At 39.8% G+C, this 27120-nt stretch overlaps 2 protein-coding genes across 5 annotated transcripts in view; one reads left to right on the top strand and one right to left on the bottom strand.

Moving 5' to 3' along the window:
• Nucleotides 1–1309: 1309 nt before the first annotated feature.
• On the bottom strand, nt 1310–20624 carry MTERF3 (mitochondrial transcription termination factor 3). 3 transcript variants are annotated; one of them, XM_019468082.2, is made up of 9 exons: nt 20454–20624; nt 18545–18690; nt 17711–18059; nt 15801–15953; nt 10741–10930; nt 6533–6680; nt 6084–6155; nt 4730–4891; nt 1310–1601 (listed from the first exon to the last, which is right to left on the bottom strand). In XM_019468082.2, the coding sequence occupies exons 3-9, from the start codon at nt 18042–18044 to the stop codon at nt 1407–1409; spliced, it is 1254 nt and encodes a 417-aa protein (XP_019323627.2). In that variant the 5' UTR covers nt 18045–18059; nt 18545–18690; nt 20454–20624; the 3' UTR covers nt 1310–1406. The 3 variants fall into 3 exon arrangements, with proteins under 3 accessions (XP_019323627.2, XP_019323628.2, XP_053752578.1); XM_019468083.2 differs by lacking the exon at nt 18545–18690; XM_053896603.1 differs by lacking the exons at nt 15801–15953; nt 17711–18059; nt 18545–18690; nt 20454–20624 and adding an exon at nt 11842–12220.
• Nucleotides 20625–20890: 266 nt separating this feature from the next.
• Nucleotides 20891–27120, top strand: part of PTDSS1 (phosphatidylserine synthase 1) — a 64516-nt gene continuing 58286 nt past the window's right edge. For both annotated transcript variants that reach the window (XM_019468080.2, XM_053896602.1), the window contains exon 1: nt 20891–21180. In XM_019468080.2, coding sequence (XP_019323625.1) covers nt 21002–21180 — 179 coding nt within the window. In that variant the 5' untranslated portion in view covers nt 20891–21001. The remainder of the gene's footprint in view (nt 21181–27120) is intronic.

The raw sequence follows: 27120 nt of genomic DNA on the forward strand, positions 1-27120 counted from the left end.
GTTGTCGTTTAGCTGAACCTTCTTGTTTTCTTTGTATTGATCTCATTCATTAGAGAATTCCATGAAGGCACATATCTATGCCACACTCACCACTGTATTTTATGAACTCAAAAATCTGTTGGGCAAATGAATAAAATACCTAACAGGAAGGCTACTATACTTAGCCCTGATCAATTACAAATCTAGTTGCTCATGAGGTTGCTGGACATACATACAGCACATCACAGAACCCTGGAGCACAACAAACTACCCCCAAAGTTAGTGGTTTAAAACACTTTATTATTTCTTCAAATTTTGAATTCAGCTGGGTAGTTCTGCTCCATGTGGTATCTGCTGAGGTGAAATATCGGAGATAGCTTCATCCCTCAAACGTGTGGTGCTCTGTTGGCATGGCTGGAACAGCTGAGGTTTGGCCAGGCACGTTTCTCTCCATTGCCTTTCTCTAATAGGGTCACCCGACCTCTTTCCATAGTGGCTCAGGGTTCCAAGAGGACAAGCCCCAATGTGCAAATACTTGTCTAGCTTCTGCTTGAGGATGCCTCAGGGACCAAATCTCATTGGCCCAGGGTCAGTGTGGAAGGGGACAAGGAGTGCAAACACCAGGGTGGTTCACTGGGAACCACCAGTGTTACCTAGCCTGTGATCCCAAAGCAGATAGCTAAAGTCACAACACCTTGTTTTTTACAAAGAAGAACTAGACCCAGAGGTTAAATTATTGGCCCAGGATTACATGTCTAAATGACAAATGGGGGAAAAAAGTATCCGCTCATGCTGTAAATCTTTGCATACTGGCAAGAAGTCAAAGGTTTGTTATAGCCTTTTACTATGTCTCATTGCCTTCCACTTCCCTTCAAACTACTTTCCGCTTTTTCCTTTCCTGATTCTCAGTAGCCAATTGTGGGCAACTTTGAATATCTATGCTCAGGAAGATAACAGTGCAGATAATCCAAAATAGAATGTGTCTTGTAGCATTATCTAAATGAATAATAGGTATTAGGTGAATAATAATATAGCATGCTCCAGAAACTCATTATATTTCAAAGCAAATAAAGATGTCTTGTGACAAAATCACTTTAAAAGACCCGTAAACACCAGAGGAAAACCTCTGTTCTCATCTTCACCAGAATGACAATGTGCCAGCCTACAGTAAAGTGACTCTCTCTCTCGAAGCTTGCTGTATTTTAAGTTCTGTCCTCCCTGAGAAGAAAGGAAATGGTTGAGTTAAAGAAAAATTATGTCACTAGGAACTTGTAAGAAAGATGTACTATAAGTGTACCCAAATTCACAATATCAAGAAATTGCACCAGTATCGATTGAGGGCTGGGCATTTATTTAAAACTAAATATATATCATCCATACATATACACGTTCATTTTACATTATTACATCTTAACATTCATCACACACTAGAGAGTTTTTAAGAATTTTTCAAAGTCCTGTACTGAGGCTTTGGCAATCTCTTCACAAAATATTTCATCAGGCACAGACACTAATTTGTCCAAAGAAATGTAGTTAAGTTTTGTTGGATCATACTGTGCTCTTCCTAAATACGTAAGAAACAAATGTCTTTCCTTGATTTTAAACAACCTTGTATTAAATACCTAGAAAAGAAAAAAAAAGTGTTAAAAAAAAAACATTGTGCACTGAAAGATGAACTATTAAAAATGTCTATTTCACTAAAAATTAAAAATTTTTTAATGTTTATTTTATTTTAAGAGAGCGTGAACAGGGGAGAGGCAGAGAGAGGAGACACAGAATCAGAAGCAGACTTGGGGCGCCTGGATGGCGCAGTCGGTTAAGCGTCCGACTTCAGCCAGGTCACGATCTCGCGGTCCGTGAGTTCGAGCCCCGCGTCAGGCTCTGGGCTGATGGCTCGGAGCCTGGAGCCTGTTTCCGATTCTGTGTCTCCCTCTCTCTCTGCCCCTCCCCCGTTCATGGTCTGTCTCTCTCTGTCCCAAAAATAAATAAAAAAACGTTGAAAAAAAAAAAAAAAATTTAAAGAAGCAGGCTCCAGGCTCTGAGCTGTCAGCACAGAGCCCGACATGGGGCTCGAACCCACAAACCGTGAGATCATGACCTGAGCCGAAGTCGGATGCTTAACCGACTGAGCCACCCAGGCACCCCTTCACTAAAAACTTTAATTAGGCTAACAACTATAAAGTACTGACTACATACTCAGTAACTATGATAAATGCCACAGGGTTTAAATGCCATACAGCTTCTGCTAAGAAATTATGATTAAAAAGGGACTCAAAACTAATAAACAGAACAACTATAAAGTAATTAAGGGCTATATTGTAGGCAAAGAACATTGACTAATCCAGATAGAGGACATGTTGTTAAAACAGCAAATCCTCAGGCCTTGCCCTAAAAGTACTTAATCAGAAACTTTGAATGGGGTTCACAGGTTCTCCAGGTGAGTCTGATGACTGCCAAGTTTGAGAACCGAGGTTAGAAATCAAGGTCAATGGTACCAAAAAATTTGTAAGATTTCACAATCTGTGAAGCTTCCTTATTATTCTTGTAAAATTCCTGCTTGCTCCCTCTCTCTGATTAGCATCAGAATGAAATGAACCTGGCCTCTAGGAGAGCAACTTGGGAAAGCATGTCTTACCCATCTTGGGTTAAAACTCCTAAGAAGTAGCATAAGTGGCAGCAACTTTAAAAGGGAGTCAGAAATAGACCAACCAGAAGTGTTTTTTGCCAGAGAAAATTTGCTTCACACCACTGGTTTTAAAGCACCAGCCAAAACTTTAAGGTCTGTATCAGTTCCCTCACAGCCCTGTCAGTTAATGTATTTTTCCATTATTATTATTATTTTTAAACAATATTAGCCAGACCCCTAGGACTCTGAGAATCCCAAGAAGGAAGGCACAGTTTTATAACTGGGCTTCCCAGAAGTTAGGGGTCAGCATGCCTAAAAGCCTGTTTTTAAATAAGTGATTCTGATGCATCTGGTCAAGTTTATAGTTTCCTCAGAAAGCTTCTGTCCATCTTTGAGACCCCACTCATTCTACTGACAGTGTCAGTTCTTAGAGTGATAGCATATCCTAGTTAAGAGGATGGGTTTTTAAACTCGACTGCCAGAGTTGTAATCTTGGCTCTGTCCCTTGTTACCTAGGTAGCCTTTGGACAATTCTTTTATGCTTACTTTCTCCACTTGTAAAATGGGGATAACAGTACCCATCTCATATGGTTGCTGTGAGGGCTAAATGAATCAATACAAGTAAAACAGTAAAGACAGAGCTGGCACACAGTGAGCACTTAGTAGCTATCATTATTTCTATGATTTTCCTACCTCTTCTAAATTAAATTAATAGCTCTATAAGGTATCTGGTTAAGACTCTAACATTATGTAAATTAATTACATTTTAGAAGCTTGTCTTCCACACTAGATTACAAATTCCACAAGACTACAGACCATGTCTGATTGATTTTTGTATCCCCAAATCAGATTATTTTATCATGCTCTATCACTGAATTATTTAACCACTCAGGGGAAAACTAATTGTCATTGCTTTTTAGTTGAAGATCACTTACTTTATAATTGTTCCAATGAGCCAAATTTGTAACACCACTGCAGGCTTCTGACACTTTTAATAATGAATAGATACGCATTTGATGAAACAGAAAAATTCTCTATTAAAGGCCCATTCATAGTGAAATATGATAGGTAAATAAACATTGCTATTTGTGAAGGAATTGTACCAAATGCAATCTAGTTCTGAACTGTATTAAAGTCATGTTTCTTTTGCCTATCTTTGTATCAAGAACATATATAGCAAATAGGGTACGGGGATCACTTTAATGAAATTCAATCATTCATTTGTTCAGCAAATATTTATCTAGTGCCTACTAAATGTCCTGGTGTAGTTCTAGGCACTGGGAATCCAGTAGTATATAAATCAGACAGGATCTCTACCTTCAAAAAGTTAACATTTTTGTGAACAAGCAGATAATGTCACTTACTAAAGACCAGGAAGTCTGATTAGATTAGAAAATAGAAATACGGCTTTGGCACAATGGCAAACTAGAACTGTTTTATGCTTTGGGAGGTGATCATTACAATACGGCTTAGCTAGTGGATTTAGATAGATTGTGAAATAAAAGTATACATAGAATTGAAAGGACCTTTAAGGGAAGTAATCTATTTCAGATTTAAATGGAGAAAAACACAATAGGGAATACCTTAGATTCCAACAGGCAGAATGACCAATATATAAAAACTATAGGGAAATAGAGTCATCATTTGTGTCTCCTCTGGAGATGTCCATGTGTGCTCCAGAAGTTGTAAGCATTTTTGTTTTTAACATTCATTTATTTTGGGGGGGGGGGGGGGAGGGCAGAGAGAGGGAGACACAGAATCCGAAGCAAGCTGCACACTATGAGTGCAGAGCCTGATGAAAGGCTCAAACCCATGAACCATGAGATCATGACCTGAGCTGAAATCAGGAGTTGGCCACTTAACCAACCGAGCCACCCAGGTGTCCCAGCATTGTTAACTTTTCACAAATGACCCCTCAACTTTGTTCGCTAGATGTGTTCTTGATTAAAAAGATGGGCAAAAGAAATATGATCTTACTACAATGGTCAGTCTCAGAAGCAGACTATATTTGGTCCGATTCCTTTCCAAACAGCAAGTCATTTTTGCAGTGGAACAGCACTATGCACACAGACAGCAGTTCTGGATGAAGGGCAAGGACAGCTCTTCGAGCTGTGCGCTTGTTACCTGTGGGAACCTGACAATGAGGTGGTGGGGAATGCTCATCACATTGTGCACATAGTCGAAAATCTCTGTAAGTTTCCTTTTATTTGCAGTTAACATCTTTGGGACTTGGGTGATCATATGTTGAATTTCATTATGTTTAAAACCTAGTTCAAGACGATAAACCTAAAAGAAAATAGAGTTGCTATGAATCATGAATGGAAATAGTTGTTTTGGTAATAGGCCAGAGGATACCCGGATTCCTTCAAAATTTGAAATGAGGACCTTAGAATCTGGAGACGGCTATGCCAATGCCCTCAAGGGTTCATAACTTCCTGCTTCTGGGGTCACCTGAATTTCAAGCCCCTCTCCTGAGGACAAACTGCTCATGCCATGGTGATCATCATGAAGATCATAACTATGGTATAACTGTCATAGCTATGAAATAGAATACTGGTTGGATGTGGAAGGCCTGGTCAGGCTATCTGGATGGGTCCTATATCACAGACCAGCAGTTAAAATTTACAAAGTGTTTTTTGAGCCTCTGCTCCCAAACACACTCATATACATGTTATCTGGAAAACCTACATCTCAAAATTCCAGACAGAGATGATCAAACTAAATACCCAAATGCAGGTTATTGTACGCACTTATAGTATCCTATGCTCCCCCACCAATTGACTGCTCTTATTACTCTGTTTGCTATGCCCCCACTAGACTATAAGCTCCATGTGAGCAGGGACTATCTCCCTAGCACAGTGCAAAGGCAGGTGCTCAATAAAAGTTTCCTCAACAACTGGACATGAAACACTTTTAGCACCTCAGAAAAATAGGCCTTATATCATAATTTCAAATACTACTATAGCTTTGCTTACTTGTCAGCTGCCTTTGGCTTTATACTATCCTCTTGAAGGAAGGAGAGTAAAGAGTGTCTGGTATGTTCTGTGATAGAACTGGCAATTGGCACAGTTCTAAGGAGAGCAATGTGCTGGCTACTAGTTTCTTCACAGAAGTCTTTTGGATCCAGCCTCCAAAACTCATCCCCCACCGAGATGACATAAACGTGGGCAACAGATGCCCTCAAGTCTCACACTGGGCAACAGATGCAGTTTCCAGGCATCACCCAGGTACCTAATTCATTACTCCAGGGTTACGTTTCAATGTCTACAAGGGGATTCACTCCCATAACACCTGGTAAACATGTGAACATGTTATTAACTAAAATAAACTGCTTGCTAGATACTTATTGTATCATTTCCTATATCCATCTTTTCAGAAATAACTCCTTTCACAATCTAGTTTTCTTTTAAAATGACAGTACAAAATCTATCCTCTTAAGCAACAAAGCTGATTTCTGAAAAGCTTAAAGTCATCCTACCTTCATGTTTTCTTTCACAGGTTCCAGACTTCCAGTTAGTAGCCTTGGGAGACGAACTATCAGATCTCTAGTCTATAGTTGTAAAACAATTATTACTATGTATGCATATTTAACTAGTTTGGAAAAACAAGGCATTACTAGGAACTAGGAAGGAACACAAAGCTAATTTTAAAATATGACCCATTAAGAAAAATGCTAGGAAGCCTGAAAACACATAAACTTAATACTGTTTGAGGAGAAAACAAACACTGAAACCAAACTTAAGGCACCACCTTGATGGAATATTATAAAATGATATGGCTATATATTTAACATAGCAGGGTAATTCATTCTGGTACAAAAATACCAGGCATTTATAGAATTCATATGGGCTAGGTATCTGTTAGAAACATGAGAGATTTAAGTTACTAAATGAAGCTGACACGGAAGTATACAAATTCTCCCCTTACCTTCTTCACGCTAAGTTCAAGTTCTTTCTGAAAAAATCCCAATCTGTTATCCAATCTTTCCACTGAAAAACTCAGCAAAAATGGTGCATTTCTGACCATCTGTGCAATATGTGCCTTGCTGAAATTTTTTGACTGTAGATAAGCCACTCTAGAGAAACAAACAAAAAACACACGTACACATGATCAACATTTACTAATGTCATGCTACTTCCCAAAGTAACAAACCAGAAAAGGAATAAGTAAAAACATTCTATAGTAATGGCCCAAATATGGTTAAAGCAAAACAAGCATCCATCCAACTCTAGAATGGTTCCCATTTATACTTAGAAACCAAATAATTCTGAAATCTAACAGACTGATTCTCTTTTCAGTTAATCTGACTTATTTTATTACTTGATAGAAGAAAATCAAATAGTTTCTGTTTAAGAACAGAAAATCCATAAATTAAGAAACTAAGAGATTCCAAACTCTTTTTGTAAAGACCCTCAAGCATGGCTAAAATCGGGAGTTGTTTCAGTTAGTCAATTTCCTGAGTATTTATTTTCATAAATAATTTTTACCATAGTTTCCATTGTGCATTTTGTTAACAACTGAGAAATTCTTGTTCAGTTTCTGGGAACAAAAGTAAGGTAGTAAAATATAGAAAATAGGACTATGAAATAACATTATTGATTTTAAACACTTATAAGCACAGTAAGAAGCAGTTTTATTAAATGCCTAAAATATAGGAGGGCATGTTTAATTCTCACCAGAAAAAACAAAAAACAAAAAACATGTGAACCAGGTAAGTTTTCCACATTGCATTTGAAGAAACACAGATTCAGAGAAGTTAAATACATACCTTCTTTAGACCACAAACTAATTAATGACCAAGCTGAGATTTGAACTTGGGCATGCCTACATTGAATGCCACCATATGGCATGGTATATTCTATACCGTATGCCACCAGAGCTTATATTTTAAAGTGACTACTACTCCTTTAAAGGACTCCTTAGAGTTCATGAGAAAAAAGACCAAAAAATTTAAGTGTATAAATATTTCAAATGCAAGGCAAAAAACAACAACAACAAAACCACCATCGACAAAGTCAAATGACAAATATTTACAATATGTCATAGAGAAACAACTAATTTTATTAAAATATAGAAGAATGCTTACAAAAGACAGAACAAGTCCTAATTTTAAAATGGCAAAGGACGTATGTGATTTATGAAAAAGGAAATGGAAATGGAAATTTAGCATATGAAAAGATACTCCAAACATTTCTGGAACAACACTGAGGCAGTTTTTATGTACAAAATGAACTGAAACCATAAAGTTAGATGTCACAGTATTAGTGAGGGTACTAGAGAAACTGGCACTTCTGTAAGATGTTGGTGGAAGTGTAAACTGGAAAACAACCTGACAAAGGACCACCTGTCAATACCTATTAAAATTATAAATGCACATACCCTTTGACCTAGCAATTCCCTTCTAGAAATCTGTCGTACAGATATATACCACTATGTGTGAAATGATACATATGATAACGAGAGTCACTGCAGCCTTGTGATTACTAGTAGAGATTGGAAACAACCGCCATGTTTATCATAAGGGACTAGATGATCCTCAGTATGAACTATACTAGCATTAAAAAGAATAGGAAGTGCCAATACAAAACTATCTCTAACATATAGTTAAGGTAAGAAAGTGGGGTGCAGAATAGTATGCATAAAAATGCTGTCAATTGTATGTATGGGGAATCATGTATATTTGTACACACAGATCTACACATATGCTTGCATATGATAAAACATTCTTAGCACGTTGAACACAAAATTGGTAATAGTACTGCCTCCACAGATAGATCTCAGAAGGTTGATGAGGGATAGGAAATAAGTGGGTGGAAAGTAGGGTTACTTCCATGCCCCCCCCCCATTTTTTTTTGGTCATAGCAAAAATCAGTATCTGACTAAAACATTATCAAAACCTTTGTCTACATGGTGATAATTTTTCTAATAAAAAATTAAGATATAAGGCCCAGCCAAAAAATTTTTTTAAATGATTTAAATGCAGATTATTCACTTGAAAATTCTTATGAAGAATCAAATAACTTTTTTATACATTTGAAATTTTCCGCATTCAAAAGACAAAAAGTATATGAAACCAATGCTATTACAGAAATCCTAGAAAATAAGACTGCTGTACGTATCAGAGACAAAAGCTAGTAAGTTCAATTAAATAAAGATTATCTTACTCTCGACTCTTACAGCAGAAGCTTATTTGTTGTCGTATGTGGATAAACTACCTATTAAAAAATTCCAAGTAATTAAAACAAATGCTCCAGAGTTTTGAGTCAGCTAGGTTTAGGGATCATTAGACCATGCTGTCTATGGGAGAATATCCCTTAGTTGTTAGGAGCATGCATGATCTACAGCAAGTAACGTCCGCTTCTTTTAAACTTTGGTTTCCTTCACAGAATTAGGAGTGGGGAGACAACATGGTGCAGTAGCCAGGACTCTGCAGTTAGACTAAGTGGGCCTGAATCCCAGCTCTGCCACTTGTACTACCTGCGTAATCTTGGGCAAATCATTAAACCTCTCTGTGCCTCCTCTGTAAAATGGGGTTGTTAGTAATATGGTGCAATAGTTAATGGTACTGAAATAGTGTCGTATGGTGATGGATGGTAGCTACACTTGTGGGGAGCATAGCATAACAGACAGCCTTATACAGACTTGTTGAGTTACTCTGTTGTACACCTGGAACTAACGTAGCATTGCACATCAACTATACTTCAATTAAAAAAAATAATATCAGTGCAGTAGGCAGCATCTGAAATGGCTCCCAATCCCCACCTCCTAGTATACACACTTCTTTTGAATACATCTTGAACAATAGGGCAAACTGGTGTTGGAATGGGGAGAGATCAGTGTTCCAGAATCAGAAGCAGAGCTGGATACATCAGACTGTGTTTCCTTTGTTCTCTTCCCTGTATTCTAATAGCCTATTTATATTATACCAGACTGTAAGTCCCATGAAGAGAGAGTGTGCATGTCTATCTTTTGTGGTTCAAGTCTAGCTAGGTGCCTTACATATCTAACCGCTCAAATTGTTCAATGTAAGGAATCCAGTTTTTTGTTTATTTTTTTCCTATTCCAGAGACAAGACATTGGACTCTGAAGCTTCAAGGAACTGCACAGTTCTCTGAAATCATCAGTGTAAGAATAATCTGGAGGTGAAGACTAGAGGCGGACCAGTTAGGAGACTACTGCAGTAATCTTCATGTGAAATGATGGGGACTCGAGGTAACCTTCACAGTGAAGATTAAGAGAAATGTGTTGACTGATTTGAGAGAGATACGAATGGAATTCATAGGTGATTTCATAGTGAAGATTAAGAGAAATGTGTTGACTGATTTGAGAGAGATAAAAATGGAATTCATAGGTGATTTATTAGATGTGGATACTAAAAGAAGAAAAGTCAAAGTCAATACCAATATTTCTAATTTGGGCAACAAGGTGAGCAGTGCTTTATCTGGGAATACAGGGAAGAACTGACTCTTGGGTGAGAAGTGGGGATGATGATAAATTCAAAACATGAATTTAGGGACAGGGGCTCTGTCTTATTCTCTGTGGTGTTCCCAATGCCTAGCAGGATTCTTATCTCACAGATCAATACTGTCTCATTTCACTGTATTGATTCTCACAGATTTTTCTTTGAATGTTGAATGAAGTACAAAGATGTTTATAGAAATGCTTTTTAAAGAAGAAAAAAAAGAACAACCAAAATAGCCAATTTACGGAAATGATTAAGCGAATTATACAATAATGTGCCAAGAGGATGCCAAATGTCTACCATCAAAAATTGGCCAGAAAATAAAAAAAAAAAACACAAAAAAGTTCAGGCTTTCATAATTTAAGTGCACTCTCAGATAATTCAGCCATCTGCTAATGGATTAAAATTTTTTTTTTATTCTAGTCTCCAAAGAGATACAGTTAAGTATTGACTCAGCAATAAGCTAAACACATAAAAGTATGAAGTTGAATAGTAAACTGTCTTAGATACTTAATCTTGATCAAAGAAAATCTATAACAACAACAAAATAACATTCATGTTCATTATCAGTCAATCCTTATGCAGCTGAGACTTAAAAATAACTTACATATACATTTCCTTCATAACCATAACCACTTCTTGGGTTATGTGAAAATCATTGTAACAGCCCTACCTGGTCTTAAGATTTTCAAGGTCTTCAGAGAAAATAGCATAGTTTTTAGTCAGGTATGTTCCCAGTTGGTTATCTTCTATACCCAAATCTTTAAGAAACACGAGTATTTGCTTAATGTCTTTTTCAAAATCCAGTCTCAGAAGGAGGTTGGCTGCATCTGGATGTTTTTCTATCTTTGAGAGATCCACTCCTATAATAAATTGCAAATACTGTTTGAGGAAAACAGTTTAGGTAGGTCATTAAACTTCATACACAAAAACACAAAAAATTACTGATGAAGACCAACAACCTGTCCAAAGGAGAACTGAGATAGGCCAATAGCAATTTCTAAATATATTTAAACTAATCTGGTTGCAGAAATAAAAATAAATTAAAATGAAATATAGTACTTATTTCAAAGTCATCTATAGAGGAAAACAGTGCATTTGGGGCTAAATTTCTACCCAAAACAAATTTACCAAGTCATACTGACCTAGCTAGGATCATCACCTTTATCTATGCTTTCTTGAATATTGTTTGAAGGATGCTTATCAATCCCTGGTGATCTCCACAGTAACTGCTTAACTGGTAATTCTGATTGTTACTTTCTTCAAAGTTTGTCATTTTCTTAGTTATAAGCATTATTTTAAAAATATACTTATGATGGGGCATTTGGGTGGCTCAGCTGGTTAAGTGTCCAAATCTTTAATTTTTTTTTAACATTCATTTATTTTTGAGAGACACAGAGAACAAGCAGGGGAGGGACAGAGAGAGAGGGAGACACAGAATTTGAGGCAGGTTCTAGGCTCTGAGCTGTCAGCACAGAGCCTGATGCGGGGCTTGAGCCCACGAGCCATGAGATGTTGACCTAAGTCAAAGTCAGACACCTAACCTACTGAGCCACCCAGGTGTCCCTAGTGTCTAACTCTTGATTTTGGCCTGGGTCATGCTCTCTAGATTTATGAGTTCACACCCTGCATCAGGTTTTACACTGGCAGCATGGCACCTATTTAGGATCCTGTCTCTCCCTCTCTCTCTCTCAAAATAAATAAATAAACTTAAAAAAATAAATATACTTATGATCCCCTCCAGAGGGGAAATAAAAATAACCTGATGTCTTACTCATTGTAATCTCCAGGTCTTCAGCATAAAGACAAGTACCTTGAAGGAGCTCAAGAAATATCTGTGTGAGAACAGGTGAGCGTATACAGCCCTCAAATATGCAACACAGCAGGAAGTATACAACCTGTAACCCTCACATATCCTTATAATCTTAGGTAGTCTAAGAAAATGAGACAAGGGACAGGAGAAAGGAAGAAGGAGAAAGCAAGTTGTTATTTTAAAGTATTCTCTGGTTATGGATATAATTAGATGTCAACATGAATTAGGCAGGGAATCAAAGTAACCTGTAATTCAAAATTTTCATTAAAACTGAGTGTTTTATTCTCTCATTTTTTTCCTTTTATCTGGTTAAAAAAAAAAACATGAATAGGAAAGGCCTATTTCTTACCTTTAGAATAAACCTTTGAAGATAATGTAAAATTTCAAGGTTAGACTTAAATTTTATATTCTTAAAAATATTTCTTCAGGTTAAAAATACTCTAAAAACTGATCTCCAGAAGCAACTGTATAATCTTAAATATAAAAGCAAAGAAATAAAAACATTCTTTCTTTAATGGTATACACAACCAGAAAAATAAATTATTATATCCAAACATATTTGTAAACCCATATTTATTGATATTAAACAGGCATTGATATAAGATGATCATGAACAGAAAAACAGATTACACAAACACACACACAGAACGAAAACCAGAAACAGATCCAGGATGAGCTAAATAAATAAAAAATTAGCATAAATAATGACATTTCAAATTAATGATGAAAAGATGGACAATTCATTAAAATATAATGGGATCACGAGCTATACATTTGAAAAGTAATTGTTTTCATAACTACACTTATCATGGTGAACATGATATAATGTACAGAACTGTTGAATCACTATGTTGTATATGTGAACTACATAACGTATGTCAATTATACTTAAATTTAAAAAGTTCCTTGTACATCTGATATAAAATTTCAGAAAGATTAAGAATCTAAATGTGTACTAACTCTACAACTACTAGAAGAACACAGAGTTATAAAAATATTAAGCTTGACTACATAAAAATATAAAACCCTTGTATGGTTTTCTGTAATAAATTGCAGAGAAAAAGGTGGGGAAAGCTATTAACAAATTGGTGATAGGGTTACCTTTGGAAAGTGGGAATGGATATGCAGAGAAGGTGAGAGTTCTTTCTCTTATGATACTTGCATTATTAACAACTAGATGTAATTATTTTATAATTTAAAAATAACATTAGTAGAAAAATAAATTAAAATTGTTAGATGAAAAGATAAGACAGAAACTAGTTCTAAAAATCTGTGATAAATGTGGGAAGAGGTGCTTTAAAAATAACATAAAGGGTTCAGACTTCAAATTTAATTTAATATTACAGCTGACATGTGCTGAAGTGCCTTGCTCAGCGTGAGCCGTCACACCCTGACTGTGCTGAAACAGAAATCCTGAAAAGCTGCTTTTTAACAGCAATAGGAGAGCAGAATCTCATGCTTTTTAACAGCAATAGGAGAGCACGCTGCTGTCAGCACAAATCACTTGGGCTTACTCAAGATTTCATTAACTTGAAAAAATAATCACTGAATGCGTACTATGGACCAGGCACTCCTGTTAGGCTCTGGGGATATAAAAAATGAATAATACACGACGCTAACATCTAAGTGACCAGAGTCTAAGTTGGTTTTATCTGTTCAGTAACTAAAAATATTACCACTGTATTCAGTTATGGTTATACATATTTAGTGTATCCATCAAGGTCTGGCAGGATTGCCCCAGAAAGCGCAAACAAAAAGAACTTTAATGAAGAGACTGTACAGTGTGGTGTCACAGAGTTGAGGGAACCGACAAGGGCACCCCTAGTGCTACCGAGACAGGCAACAAAAAGTATTACCCAAACCCACAGGGAGCTGCAAGCTGTTGAGAAAGGGCTGCTCAGTTGGAGCTGTTGTCATGGAGCGAGGCAGTTATAGGACCCAAAGCTGGGAGGGAACAGGGAAGACAGTACTCCCACCTGCCCTCCCTCTCCTCCTGCAAGTGCCTCCCACTGGCTAAAGCTGCCCAGAAGCCAGCTGGCAAAGGAGCTCTAGTGCACAGAGGTTAGCCTCCTAGGATACAGACAGAATGGACAGAGAAAGGCAGAAAATAGATCTGAGAAGCAGAGAGGCACCAGGACACTAGGGTCCTTAAAAATACTGTTTGACCATGTAATCATGGGTCCTCTGTTCTGTCATTTAAATTACTTCCAAGATGTGCTGTCCACAAATCAACATACAGATGAACAGCTGAAACATATTCTAAAACTGTTAAGTATGCTGTAAATTATTTAAAGGCAGGGCCACGTCTTCTGTTTATCTTGTGTTACCCATAGTACTTCTCATAAGGTTGGAGGAAGCTGTTCCAAAAGGAAGGGGGCTGACTCTTCTGTTTGCAGTAGATGTCATCTTTCTCTCCCTTTGACCCCACGAAACACTTTATTCATATGTCTTCTGTGGCACTTACCACTTTACCTTTCATCCTTGTAGTCTGGTTATTCTTATAGATGTATATTTAGATGCTTCTAAAGACTTGAAGCTTCGTAAGAACAAAGGCCATTCCCTGTATATTTGGGTAACTTGCATAGGAACAGGTAAGTAAGCAACTGTAATACTGTTATTAGCACAAGAAAGGCAGTAAGCTGCGGGTGATAGGAACGCCCAGCTAGTGGAGGGTCACTGAAGACATTTTAGAAGTTACTTGAACTTGAATTGAGTTTTCCAGTTGTCAGAGCTGGCCAACCAAAAGGATGGAAGGGGCAAGCAGTGAAGCTGCAAAGGTAAGCAGGGGCCAGACCAGACAGAGCTCTGATATCTTGGGAAGGCTTTGAAGGACTTCAAGTAGCTCACTGATGTAGTCAGATCTGCATTATAGAAAGAGAACTGATATTAGGGATCATCGGGGTAATGGTGCTGATAAGACGAATATCAAGTTAGAAAACTCCTCATTTTCCAGTGAAAAATAAGGATCTAAACTATGGCAGTGACTGGAGAATGAGAGTAGCACATGGATTTGACAGAGAATCCCTCACCTACCCTGCTCCTCTCAATCCCCTAGGAGAAAGGTTTGTCATATGGGAAAACGAAGCCTGAGAAGTGCCAGACCCAGAGATAATGAGAAAAGCAGAAGGCTGAAATAAGATGCTGGACTGAAAATGAGAGGACCAAGTAAAAAAGCCTGTGGTGGGGTCCCTTGGCTGCCTTCAACTCTCCAGGTCCAAGTATGTCCTTCCAACCAACAAGCTGAAATACTCTGGAGTAGGCCTAGAGAGAAACCATCGAAATTAGGGGGGCAGTGGGCTTCAGGAGGAAGGCTGTGGGGCGGGGGGGGGGGGGAATGGAAGTAATTCCTCACCTGATAGGGTTTACTGTAGGAAAAACTGTCCTGAGAGGCTATTGGAAGGTGTGGGAAAATCTGGCTCTAGAAATAAAGAAAAGGAATCAAAGGAAAAACAAAAATTATCATTAACTATGGAAAAATGAAAAGTTGTACAGGAAGGAAAACAATCCCAGGACAGCAAGCAATATTGATAGTCATAATGTTAATTGATGACTGATGATTCATCTAAAATTTGTTACCATAAACATACTGGGCAAATTGAGTAGGGGAAAGGTATGTGTGTACATACAAGAGATCAACTAATGTCTAAAGCTGATGAACCAAGAAACAACAGTATAAACAATTATATAAACAAAGGTTAACTGCAAACAAAGCTGTAAAACTTGAGTGGATACCTCTGGGGAAAGGCATGAAGGTCAGGAAGGATGAAGCAGAGAATATGGGTTTTCACTAGAGGCCTTTTCACACTATTTGGCTTTTGTTCATCTTGATAAAGATTAAGAATGCTGATTTGAACAAAGTAAGGCAAAATAACACAAATGAAGACTACACCAAGAAGTACTTGTAGGTTATTCAGACTTACCTAGAAGCACTAATTTCTGCAGAGTCTCAGAATGATCCACATAGTCTCGAAGTGTGAATGTATCTGGGGGCAATGGAGGGTCTGCAATAATCTGAATGGCCTCCTCCTCGGAAACTGGCTGCAACGGAGACAATGGAGGCAAATCGTCCAGTGCTTTGAAGCCAGCCATGTAGAAAGAAAGAAGCAGTTAGCTATCCAGTCTGTACAGCTAAAGCTAAACCCCTTCTTTTTAAATCTTGGAACCATTTCAGAATTAAAGATCTGAGTTCAAATATTTTCCACCTTCAGAGAGGTAAGGTTAAGACTATTTATAGAGAAATCAACTGCTGTTCCTCCAAGATAAGAAATCTGTTGGTAAGTTTCTATTCATAAAGAGGTCCTATACAAAATTCCTTTCCTTTGTTTTACTTTTAATCAACAGGTAAGAATGCTAAAGATCAACTGACCTTCAAGTACATTTTGAGATAGATTCTACCATAGCTTGTTAAACTGGACCAAAATACAACATATTCTACCAGCCTGATTTGTATGAGTTAAAATCATTATCTCCTGAAATATCTTTTTTTTTTAATGTTTATTTATTTATTTTGAGAGAGAGCAAGAGGGGGAGAGAAAGAGAGAGAGAGAAAGAGAGAGAGAGAAAGAGAAAGAGAAAGAGAGAGAGAGAGAGAGAGCAAGCGAGCGCATGAATCCCAAGCAGACTCTACACTGTCAGTGCAGAACCCAACACGGGGCTCGATCTCATGAACCATGAGATCATAACCTGAGCCGAAATCAAGAGTCAGATGCCTAACCAACTGAGCCACCCAGGTGCCCCCTGAAATGTCTTTTGATGCAATCCCCTTTCCTCCAAGTTATTCTCAAGTATGTTGGTTAAGTGTCTGACTTCAGCTTAGGTCATGACCTCACGGCTCGTGAATTCGAGTCCTGTGTCGGGCTCTGTGCCGAGACAGCTCAGAGCCTGGAGCCTGCTTCGGATTCTCTGTCTCCTCTCTCTGCCTTTCCCCTGCTCATGCTCTGTCTCTCAAAAATAAATAAACATTAAAAAAAAATTTAAAGGACTTCTGTGACTCTGTTCCTATCACCTGTAGTCCTTCCCTAAGGACATGACCCTCTCTGGTATAGTCTTGATTCTGATATTTTCTTTAAACCAAACAAGGTATGGAAGACACTGGGAACTGTCACCAACCTTAAGCTAAAGAATCAAGACTATGATTTTTTTGTTCTATTTTTTGCTTCATAACACTACCCTTTATTTCTTATAGCCAGTCTTTCCTCCCTGCCCTCCTCAACCCAGCTATCTTTCTTTCATATTCTGCTTAACCTAATATTACCTCATTGTGGTGAAATATTCCTTTTACAGAAATATTCCTAAAATAGAAAACATAGAAGGGAGAGGACTGACTAAAAAATGACACAACAGTGCTTTCAGGGGTGTCCCATTTGTGCTCTTTTTGGTTTGTTGATTATGGGAGCTATTATATAACTAAATGTGTATGTCAAAATTCGTAAAACTGTATATTCAAAAGCACTGAATTTTACTTGGATAAAACTATATCCTAATCAGGCATATAAAATTAGGATAAATTATTCCCTAATAAACCTAATTACCACCTGAAAAATTTTTTATAAAGATTCTAAATAATAAAGTTTTTAGAAAGCAACTGTTATACATATAGCTAGCTATAATGATATATATACATATATATGTGTATATATACACAAATTTATGAACTTGTTTTTTTAGTCAAATAAAGATATAATAGAAATAAATGAACAGAACCAGCATTGTTCTTTTCCTTGTGTGGTACAAAGTTATAACTTGAAATGGGCTAACAGACTATAAACAGTTAACTTGTTCAAACTAACAAAGTGGGGCAAAGGGGACTTTTCTGGAAGTTCAGAATTACCTTCTAGAGACAGCTCAGAATCAAAGCTGGGTATCTTTTGTGTCTTCTGTGTCTGCTCATTGACGGAAGGAAGCAGAGCACTCTGGGCAGAACTAATCTCTTGCCTACTTGAGTTCGTAGACTGGGAACTATTCCACAAGGAGGAAGTCCTATAAGTCTTAAATCCCCACGGGAGAAAGCAATTGTCAGAGGACATCTGTGGCTGAGCAGAAAAGCCATGCGACAATGTTTTTCCTCGTCTCTGAAACTGTTTTCCGAGTTGTGTAGCTGTAATGAAGCTACTCAACTTAACTGAATTGAACCATCTGGGTATCTGCTGGGCTGACAAAGCCATCTTTCTTGAAGTAGGCTACAAAGGAAATATATAACAGTCAAAAGAGAGAAACTTACTTTACTTAAATGTTTAAAACAGTATTCAAACAACAAAATGATAAACTGGAGAATCTTTTTTCTAACTGAAAGATGTTTAATAAATCTAGATGATTAGTCAGATGTTTCCTAAGCACAAGAAAAGCCATAAGCAAAGCAGTCCCAGGTATAAACCAAAAAACAGGAACTTCTGAACTGGAAAAATAAAGATTGCTTTACAATTAAAAAAAAAAAAAATCATTGGTATAATAAAAACACTTAAAACAAAAATCTGTAAATGTTTAAATTACAGCTGAACCCAATAATCTGTTTAATATTTAGAGGAAATAAGGTGATATTAAGTGTTCTTGAAATTTAGTTTGAAAGACATTTAAGAAGCAGATTGTTAATCAAAACACTGACTTATTCAAATGCATTTTATGTATGTACATTAGTCACAAAATAAAAAACAATAAAAAAATCTACCTTGTCCTAAATGAATTATCAAAATATTATCACTGTTATCTAGAAGATTGTTTCTTGCTTTATTCTCAGGGCTGAACACTGTTAAGATAAAGCTGTTCCTCAAAAGGGAATTGAACAAAACCAGTTTTGTCAAATTTTGTTTTTGGCTGTAGAAAAAGAAAAAGAAAAAGCTTTGAAAAACAAAAGGTCAAAACTAGCAAGCAAAATGAAGTGACAGAAATACATACGCAACCAGCAATGCATACATGAATATTTTCACTGAAAAAGCAGTGGTTTTTAAAAAAGATTTTTATAAGGAAATTATGAAGAAATCTTGTCTACATCCAGCTTCATCAGAAGAGTAGACTTGCTGCATATAATTTTATGTTAAATAAGATAATCCACATAAAACACAGCCTGGAGTCCAGCATGTGGAAAATGCTCAACAAATGTTAGCCATTATCACTATTATTGATTTCACATCCAAACAGAAATGAATTCTGAATTAATTGCAGCATACAATTTCTTGTTTTTCTACATATTGGAATTCAGCTTGTTTTATGATCTGAATTAGAGCAGATATTGAAGGTCTAGCCTCCTTCTGGAGATGTGTAGTTTAGGGAAATTTCCTGAAAGAGATTTACAAATGTCAAAGTCTGTCATTCTGAAGTGATTTTTGAAAGGAAATAAGTATGCACAACAACCTTGCGGGATTGGTGCTTTTTGTTAAATTCTGGTAGGAAATGATCCTGCGAATCTGTCAAGTTTCCACTAAAACCTACAACATTGATTCTCTGCACAAAGTCATAAGGGAACTAAACTGGAAGCCAGAAGGCCTCAGTTGTGCTAGTTGACAAGACTATTTCTTGTGGTGCTGGGCAAATTGGCCCATGAAGGGGGTTCAATAACTATTCTTTAAATAACATTTTTTTAAAGGTTATAGGTACAGTAAGATGATTCTTAAAGTCCCTAGCAGCTCTAAAATGTTTTTTGACTTCTAAGTTTGTCGAAGCATTTCATACTACTTTGATTTCAAAGCAAACTCCTTAAATCCCACATTCACTGTAAAGACTTCCCAGCCTCACATATCGCGCAGATGAGCTTTTGAATTCCACCCATATTCATTAAAAGACCTTTTGCGTACAACTAATGTTTATCCCATTTGTATTAACAAGTGCACTAACCTCTCTTCCTCAACATTTCATTGCTGTAGATACCTTTTAACAATTGATGAATTATTCGGTCATGGGAGCTGGGATGGGTCCCCTCTCTCGACCCACCCTCCCATTAGCCCAGAGCCTTGCACTGCTCCAATGTGTGTTGGATGGAAGTGAATCAGTTCCAACTAAGGCTAACTCATTTGTCTAGCTCGGTATTCAAAAGAGGGTAAGGCGCTTGCAGACGTGCATAAAATCCAGCGTACTGGTAACAGTAAATATAACACAACTTCAGGAAGATCAAAGAAAAAAGCCTTAAAGAATTCTGTAAAGTCCATTAAAATATCACACACTACTTCTTGCTCTAGTTCCTCGCTAGGAATAGTAATTGGGACTGAAGTACTGTTTTTCCAGCGTTCAAGATTTCTACCTCTGTAAGGCTAATTAGCGAAATCAGGAGGTGAAAAAGGGGTGAATGGGAGAAAGGCTTCGTTATAAGGGGCCTCTCCTAACAAGCCTCCATAGCGAACTTCCGCAGGAAGCCAGCTGACAAGCTAGGCTTCCTTCCGCAAAACACGCTAATAGACAAGCATGGTTGAGATTTCGCCTCGTCGACCAGGGAAAAAAACAAAACAAAACAAGACTAATTGCCCCCGATAGGGTCGCGGAGACCCGAGAGCCCTGAGGCCCCGGGTGCGGCCTGGACGTGGGCAGATCCGGACCCGAACCCCACCAGGAGCGCGCCCCTCGCGCTCCGGCGGCTCCCGCTTTACCTGTGGCGAGGCCCAAGCTCGCGGTTTATTTTGGGGTGGCCTCCAGGCTGGCCCGGCGGACCGTCCCGCAGTACCCCACGCCAGCCGGTCAGCCAGCCCCGCCACCCCTGCCGGCCACCGCCGCCGCGCACCCTCGCCCACGTGGACTGCGGCCGGAGTGGGCGAGACTATCTGCGAGGCTGCGCGGGGGGAGAGCCGGCGGCAGGCGGTGGGAAAAGAGCCGTCCAGGGGCCACAGCTTCTCTTCTCTCGCACGCCACTTCCCTTAGGCCATGGCCACTGGGCATCTGAAATACCACGAGTCCGTAGAGATGCTTCTGCTGGAACGCCAGCGCGGGCACGGCCGGCGCCGCCCCCCGCCCGAGTCCGCGTTGGCGGCGCCTCGACCCCGCCCTCCCGCGCCTGTCCTTCCCTCGGCTCCCAGCTTGTGCTCCGCGCCAGACTCGGCCCCGCCGTCCGGCTGCCCGCTCTCTGCGGCTCGCCACCTCCCGGGTCCCAGCCTTCACGGGCCGGGGCCGTCGCCGCCGCCGCAGGACGGGGAGGCGGGCCATGGCGTCCTGCGTGGGGAGCCGGACCCTGAGCAAAGATGATGTGAACTACAAGATGCATTTCCGGATGATCAACGAGCAGCAAGTGGAGGACATCACCATCGACTTCTTCTACCGGCCTCACACCATCACCCTGCTCAGCTTCACCATCGTCAGCCTCATGTACTTCGCCTTCACCCGGTGAGGCGGGCCGAACCGCGCGGAGGGAGCGCCCTTGGGCGAAGGGAAGGGGCCGGCGGGAGGCGGTGGTGAGGAGCATGGGCCAGTGTAGCTCTGCGTGAGGAATCCGGCTGGCTGTTCCACGTACACCCTCGCAGACCCTCCACCCGTCAGTTCCTCCACCGGCCCGGTGTCTCACTGCACACGCAGCTAGTTCTGCCCTACAGCTCTTCTGGACTGGCGTTGGCCCTACCCTCCAACCCCCACCCTCACCCCCCACCCTATACCACCTCTTCCTGTACAGCGCTTTGGGCCATATCAGGCGTACTCGCGAGTCACCTAGAGCGATCCCCATCTCTCCTATCGCACCGAGCATCCCCCCCTCACACATCACGACACGGCCCCTTCCTCTCCAGCCCCCGTCCCTACCCAGCACACCGCATGAATCATCTCCTATGCACCACTTTCAGCACATACCGCTACATGGCTGAAAGCACACCGGTCCACAGCGTCTCCACGTACCATACACGGGCCCAGGGCACAACCTGAATCCCTTCCCTTGGATCGCCTCCAGTTGTCAGCACTAGGGGCCATGCACAAAATGCACATGTGAGTTGCACTACACAGCCTTTCCCATGCAGCACCTCCTGTAAGTGTGGCACACCGACCATCTAGCATAACCCTTCCCCCAGCCTGAAACAGGACTGTCTATATACCACAACACAAATGATGTAGACACCTATCAAAGCTGACCTTTCCCCTTCCAGCGCAGCCAGTACCTGTCACCTCTTATGCACATTGCTATTCAAACACCAGCCCACTGCGTATCACACAGTGCACACTCTGCCTGGTTCATCATCTAACATGTATGCTGAAATGAGATATCGTCAAGCAATTGTAGCAGTGTCTGGTGCATAGTAAATACTGTGGAAGTGATACGTAAAACACATAAACCAATATAGCACAACTCTCCTTTCTCCCTAAACACACACACACACACACACACACACCCATACGGTCAAAGCTCTTCTGATACATACTTGTGCATAGGAACGACCCAGCCCAACTCTTGATACCTACATCATATAACTGTCCCTCAACTGAACATATGGCCCCTCACCCCCAAGCAAGGGAACCATTCTATCCCTTGTTCATAATGACATGCGCACCGTGGGTCCTACTTACAAGGACTTGTATTTTCTGAATGAACCTCTTTAAAGAAAGGAAAGGCATGCCTATCACGCTGCTATGTTTTAAAAGATCAACCCAGGGAAGTGTAGTTTTTGAGCCAGATTGTTGGCTTCAGAAGTGTCTGTGTATCCTTAGTTGAGTTACTTAACCTTTCTCTGATCCACATTTGTAAAATGGGGATAAAAATATGTACTTACCTCATACAGGTTTATGAGTATTAAGTGAATGTGTGAATGCACTTAAGAGTATCTCCTACACGATGCACAATTAATGTCAATTACTCCTCTTAGTATTTTTGTCTGACAATCAATGGTTCTCAGTCCAAGTCAGCAGATAATGTGCAGAGGTATATTGAGTGGTCACAAGCATTGGAACTTCTGATGTTTTGTGGGTGGGGATTAAGGATGCTAGATGTGTTATGACGCATGGGACAGCACTGTGCAGCAAAGAATGAATTGTCCCCTATATAAATGCATGTGTGTGCATGTACACATACAAGATAAACACACATGCACACATGTTAAGTGCCAGTGGTGCCTCCGTTAAGAATCACTGAAATTTTTCGCATTTTCATAAAACTAATAATATTCTTCCACATCACACTTGTTTCTTACCTCCAGAATCCAGTTGACTCTTCATTCCTATTATGTGTTTATCTATTTGCATAAATCTACCTAAAGCAATAAGGAATACGTAACAATAATTACTCTTAATGATTACTCTTAATGATTGAGGGATACAGTTACTATTATTGTAAAGTCGTCTGCTAATGCTATGCAGTGTGGTTTTTTTTTTTAATTTTTTTTTTTTTTAACGTTTATTTTTGAGACAGAGAGAGACAGAGCATGAACGGGGGAAGGGCAGAGAGAGAGGGAGACACAGAATTGGATGCAGGCTCCAGGCTCCGAGCCATCAGCCCAGAGCCCGATGCGGGGCTCAAACTCACGGAACGTGAGATCGTGACCTGAGCTGAAGTCGGATGCCTAACCGACTGAGCCACGCAGGCGCCCCGAGCTATGCAGTGTGTTAAGACCAGATATTTCCATAGTATCCAACCAAGAACTTATTTCTAGCCTTGGAGAATACTCATTCTTGTCCCTAATTATGGTTCCCTTCAAATACTTCATTCGTCATGTCATCTGATTTACCACTTAATAGTAATGTGGCCACTTAGTTTTGCTAAGCCATAGTTTACTTATTTATATGTAAAATGAAAATATCTAATAGTACTCCATAGGATTGTCTAGCATGAGGGTTTAATTCATTTTTTTAGGTAATCTGTGTTTAGCTCAGTTCATGACAAATAGTAAGTGCTTAGTAAACATTATCTATTACTATTACATCGTTTCATTGTATGCTAATGCCTTCTAGATTATATTTCTCATTGAATGAGGATGAAGTATGCTCTATTATTGACAAAAGGGATGAAGGCATTGGAATAGTGGACGTTGCTTTGCTTGGATAACATACATGCCTGTTTAGTATTAGCTTTGGTTTAACTCATCTCCTGTGTGGATTGGCAATGATGTAATTAGTGCGGGAGTTTCTTTGGAAATAAGAAAAGTAGTTACGGTATTTTATTCTAAATGAGAAGCAAGAATGAGCAGTTTGTTTCCACCTTTTATCTTTAATGTTACTCTAGGCCCCCTAAGAATAGATCTCTCTTCCTTTTTTCTAATACAGAAAGTCGCAGTCTTCTGTAACTTCCCCTTTACAGCATATTCTGCCAAAGCAGTCGATAAATTGCAGCAGAGAATATGAATTTCGACAGCTTGTCAAAAGTAATGGAAAAGGCATAATCTAAACCTCAGGCTATGGTCTTTTCTAAAAATCCTCATCATTTTATTTCTTTGAATAATTTCATAAAGAGAAGTCGTATATTGAAGAACTCATTAATAACCAGTTTCACCTTATATAAAATCATAAGCACCATTAATGTAGTTGGTACTTATTATCTCTTATTCATTTTTTGTATGATTTGTGATCCTTTAAAGTGGGACCTTACAGTGATTGCTCTTTCTCCATAAAGATTGAAAGTAATGACTTAAATGAAAATTATTCATTCTGTGCTCTTTTGTAATGATTGTCTCTAGTACCTTGTACTTATTTTACAACAGGATTTTAGTTGGATGACTGTTCACTGCAATTCTTTCAGTAAAACTTTCAAAATATGCCTTAACGTTTGTTTTTCAAAGACTAGTGATCTAGAATACTTTCAGGGTGCCATAGCAGCAGTTGGCAAGAAACAGTACTGGATCACGTCACATGCTGTAGAGACACAGCAAGAATTTAGGGTCGTGAAGAATTAGATACCATGCACAGAAGTCGGAGACAGGGTTGGATTTGTCAAGTAGTTCTTTTGTTAAATAGCAACTAGGTCAACTCACTCTTAAATCGTAGCGTTTAAATCTCCTGTCTCTTTCACTGTCATTAAAAATGAAGCCCGGTACCATTGAATCATTCTCCCTAACCTCATTTTGCCACATTTTAGGATAAGTATTTTTATAAGATAAATGCTTTGGCATGTATTTTGGAAGTTTGTTCAGCCACAATGGGGTCAGGAGAACCTTTGCCTTGAGCTCAGAGTATAATTGCTAAGGTGCCTCATATTTACTCTGCTTTCAGAGATTGGCGAACTTGGAAATAGTGAATGGCTTTAGGTTCAAAAACTCAAACGTTAGATTTGAAAACGCCCAAGTCTACTAACACGTTCATAGCAGCCCACCCCCTCCTTAAGAGGCACTTGGCAATGAAACAGTGGCATCCACCTGTCCAGGAGCGCTCGTCCGACAACCATGCCGGTCGTCCCTTACGCAGAGGAGATTGCCCTCCTACAGCTTGCTGTATCTAAGTGCTTTGTTGTCCGTCTGTGCTAGCTTTCTCCTTGATAGGAGGCTGAGGACGCAGGTGAGGGCAGGGAAGTGGACAGACGTTTGATTTATTTATTCTTATTTGCTTGTTGATAATGGTTTTTACCTTATTTCCCTTCGGTGGATTTGGAAGAACTATAGTTCTGCCTTCTTTGTCAGCTTCCCTCATGGATATCTGCCAGCCTTCCCTGTTCTTTCCCTTTTAGACCATATAAATCCCATTAGAAAACATCTCCTGATACTGCTGACTCAGTTGTCTTAGTTCTGTTTCCTTTATGTACATCATGTTCTTTTCTCCCATTAATGGAAGGCCTGGATGTCCTTGTTCCCTGACACCAGCTCTATGAAGTGATGGTCCACAGGGCTGTGTGCTGGGGTTCAACCAACCCTGGGGTCACCAACCACTGTTGGGTGGTGTCCTCTGAAGAGGTTCACTTAACAGTGATCTTAATATTTCTCTTTTCCACTTCCTATTTGGATTTTATTTTGTGATGGATTTAAGTAAGCATCTTCTATATCCTTTCTTATATTTATGTCTAGTGTTTTAGGTCCCCAATAAGATTACAAGGTCCTTGGAGGGGAAAATGTATCCTATATTTCTTTGGGGTCTTCTGTAGGAAATAGGTTCCTGGGTGACTTCAGATGTTCATTTGGTTTTGATGCTGCCTTACCTCAGAGAGATTCCATGCCTAGGGATTGCTACGTGGTGTTTAGCATTTGAGCTGTAATTCTGTTACCAAGTATAATACAGTTAGTCTTGTGATATAATCCCTGTAGCCTCAGATTTCTCTAGTGAAGTTAGCAGGTTTTCAGCCTCCCTGAATTCAGAAACCAGACATTGTCCAGTCAGCCAGGACTGCTTCCTGAGCCTTTGGCCCTGGCATCCTGTTTAATTCAGTTCAACAATTCAGTAGTCCAGGTCTCCGCTCACCTGGAGTACACCTAGTTTATCTTCACCAGGTCTCACAGGGCCTTCACGCCTTTCAGAGCTGTGTTCCCTCCCAGGCCCAGGCCGTGGCTCGGCAATCCTCTTATCCTTCGGGATAGTATGCTCCCAGACCTTTACTTCATCTCCCTCCCACTCAGCCTCCACACTGCTGCCTTCATGACCTTCTAAGACAAAGGGGAGACCCGATCTGTCCCCTGCTTACTGTCTGTCGCTACATCCCCATCACCTGTAGGAAATGCTGGCTGGACTCAGGCCTTCCATCACGAAGTATCCCTGCCTCTCCAGCCTTGCCTCCCCTACAACACCTGCACACAGGGCACACGGCAGGCCCGGATGGCTCACCGGCCCCACAGCCAGTGCCAGGCTGGCAGCTCTTTCCCAGGGGAGAGCGCCTCCCGGCACCTCCTGTCTGCCCACGAGCCCATGGTGTCCTGAGCTCCTTCCTGAGCACCTTTCTTGATTGTTTCAGGAAGCACAGGGAAGACATGTTTATATACTTCCAAATACCTTTTATTATTGTGTGTCTCTTATTGGTGTTGTAATAGTTGTTAACTGCATCAGTTTCTTGAGCCCAAATATCTTTTTTTTTTTTTTCGTTTTTTATTTTATTTTTGGGACAGAGAGAGACAGAGCATGAACGGGGGAGGGGCAGAGAGAGAGGGAGACACAGAATCGGAAACAGGCTCCAGGCTCCGAGCCATCAGCCCAGAGCCTGACGTGGGGCTCGAACTCACGGACCGCGAGATCGTGACCTGGCTGAAGTTGGACGCTTAACCGACTGCGCCACCCAGGCGCCCCATCTTGAGCCCAAATATCTTAATCACCCCAAGATACACACCCGGAAAATGCTAAATGAATAAAAATGCAAGAAGTCATTTATCCAATAAGAACTTAAAAATCACTCTTCTCCTTTAGTTGTTATCTAAGTTATAATTCTTGACAAGGACTGTA

This window comes from Panthera pardus, unplaced genomic scaffold (assembly GCF_024362965.1).
Source record: "Panthera pardus isolate Hobbes unplaced genomic scaffold, ASM2436296v1 HiC_scaffold_7, whole genome shotgun sequence".
NCBI lineage: Eukaryota > Metazoa > Chordata > Mammalia > Carnivora > Felidae > Panthera > Panthera pardus.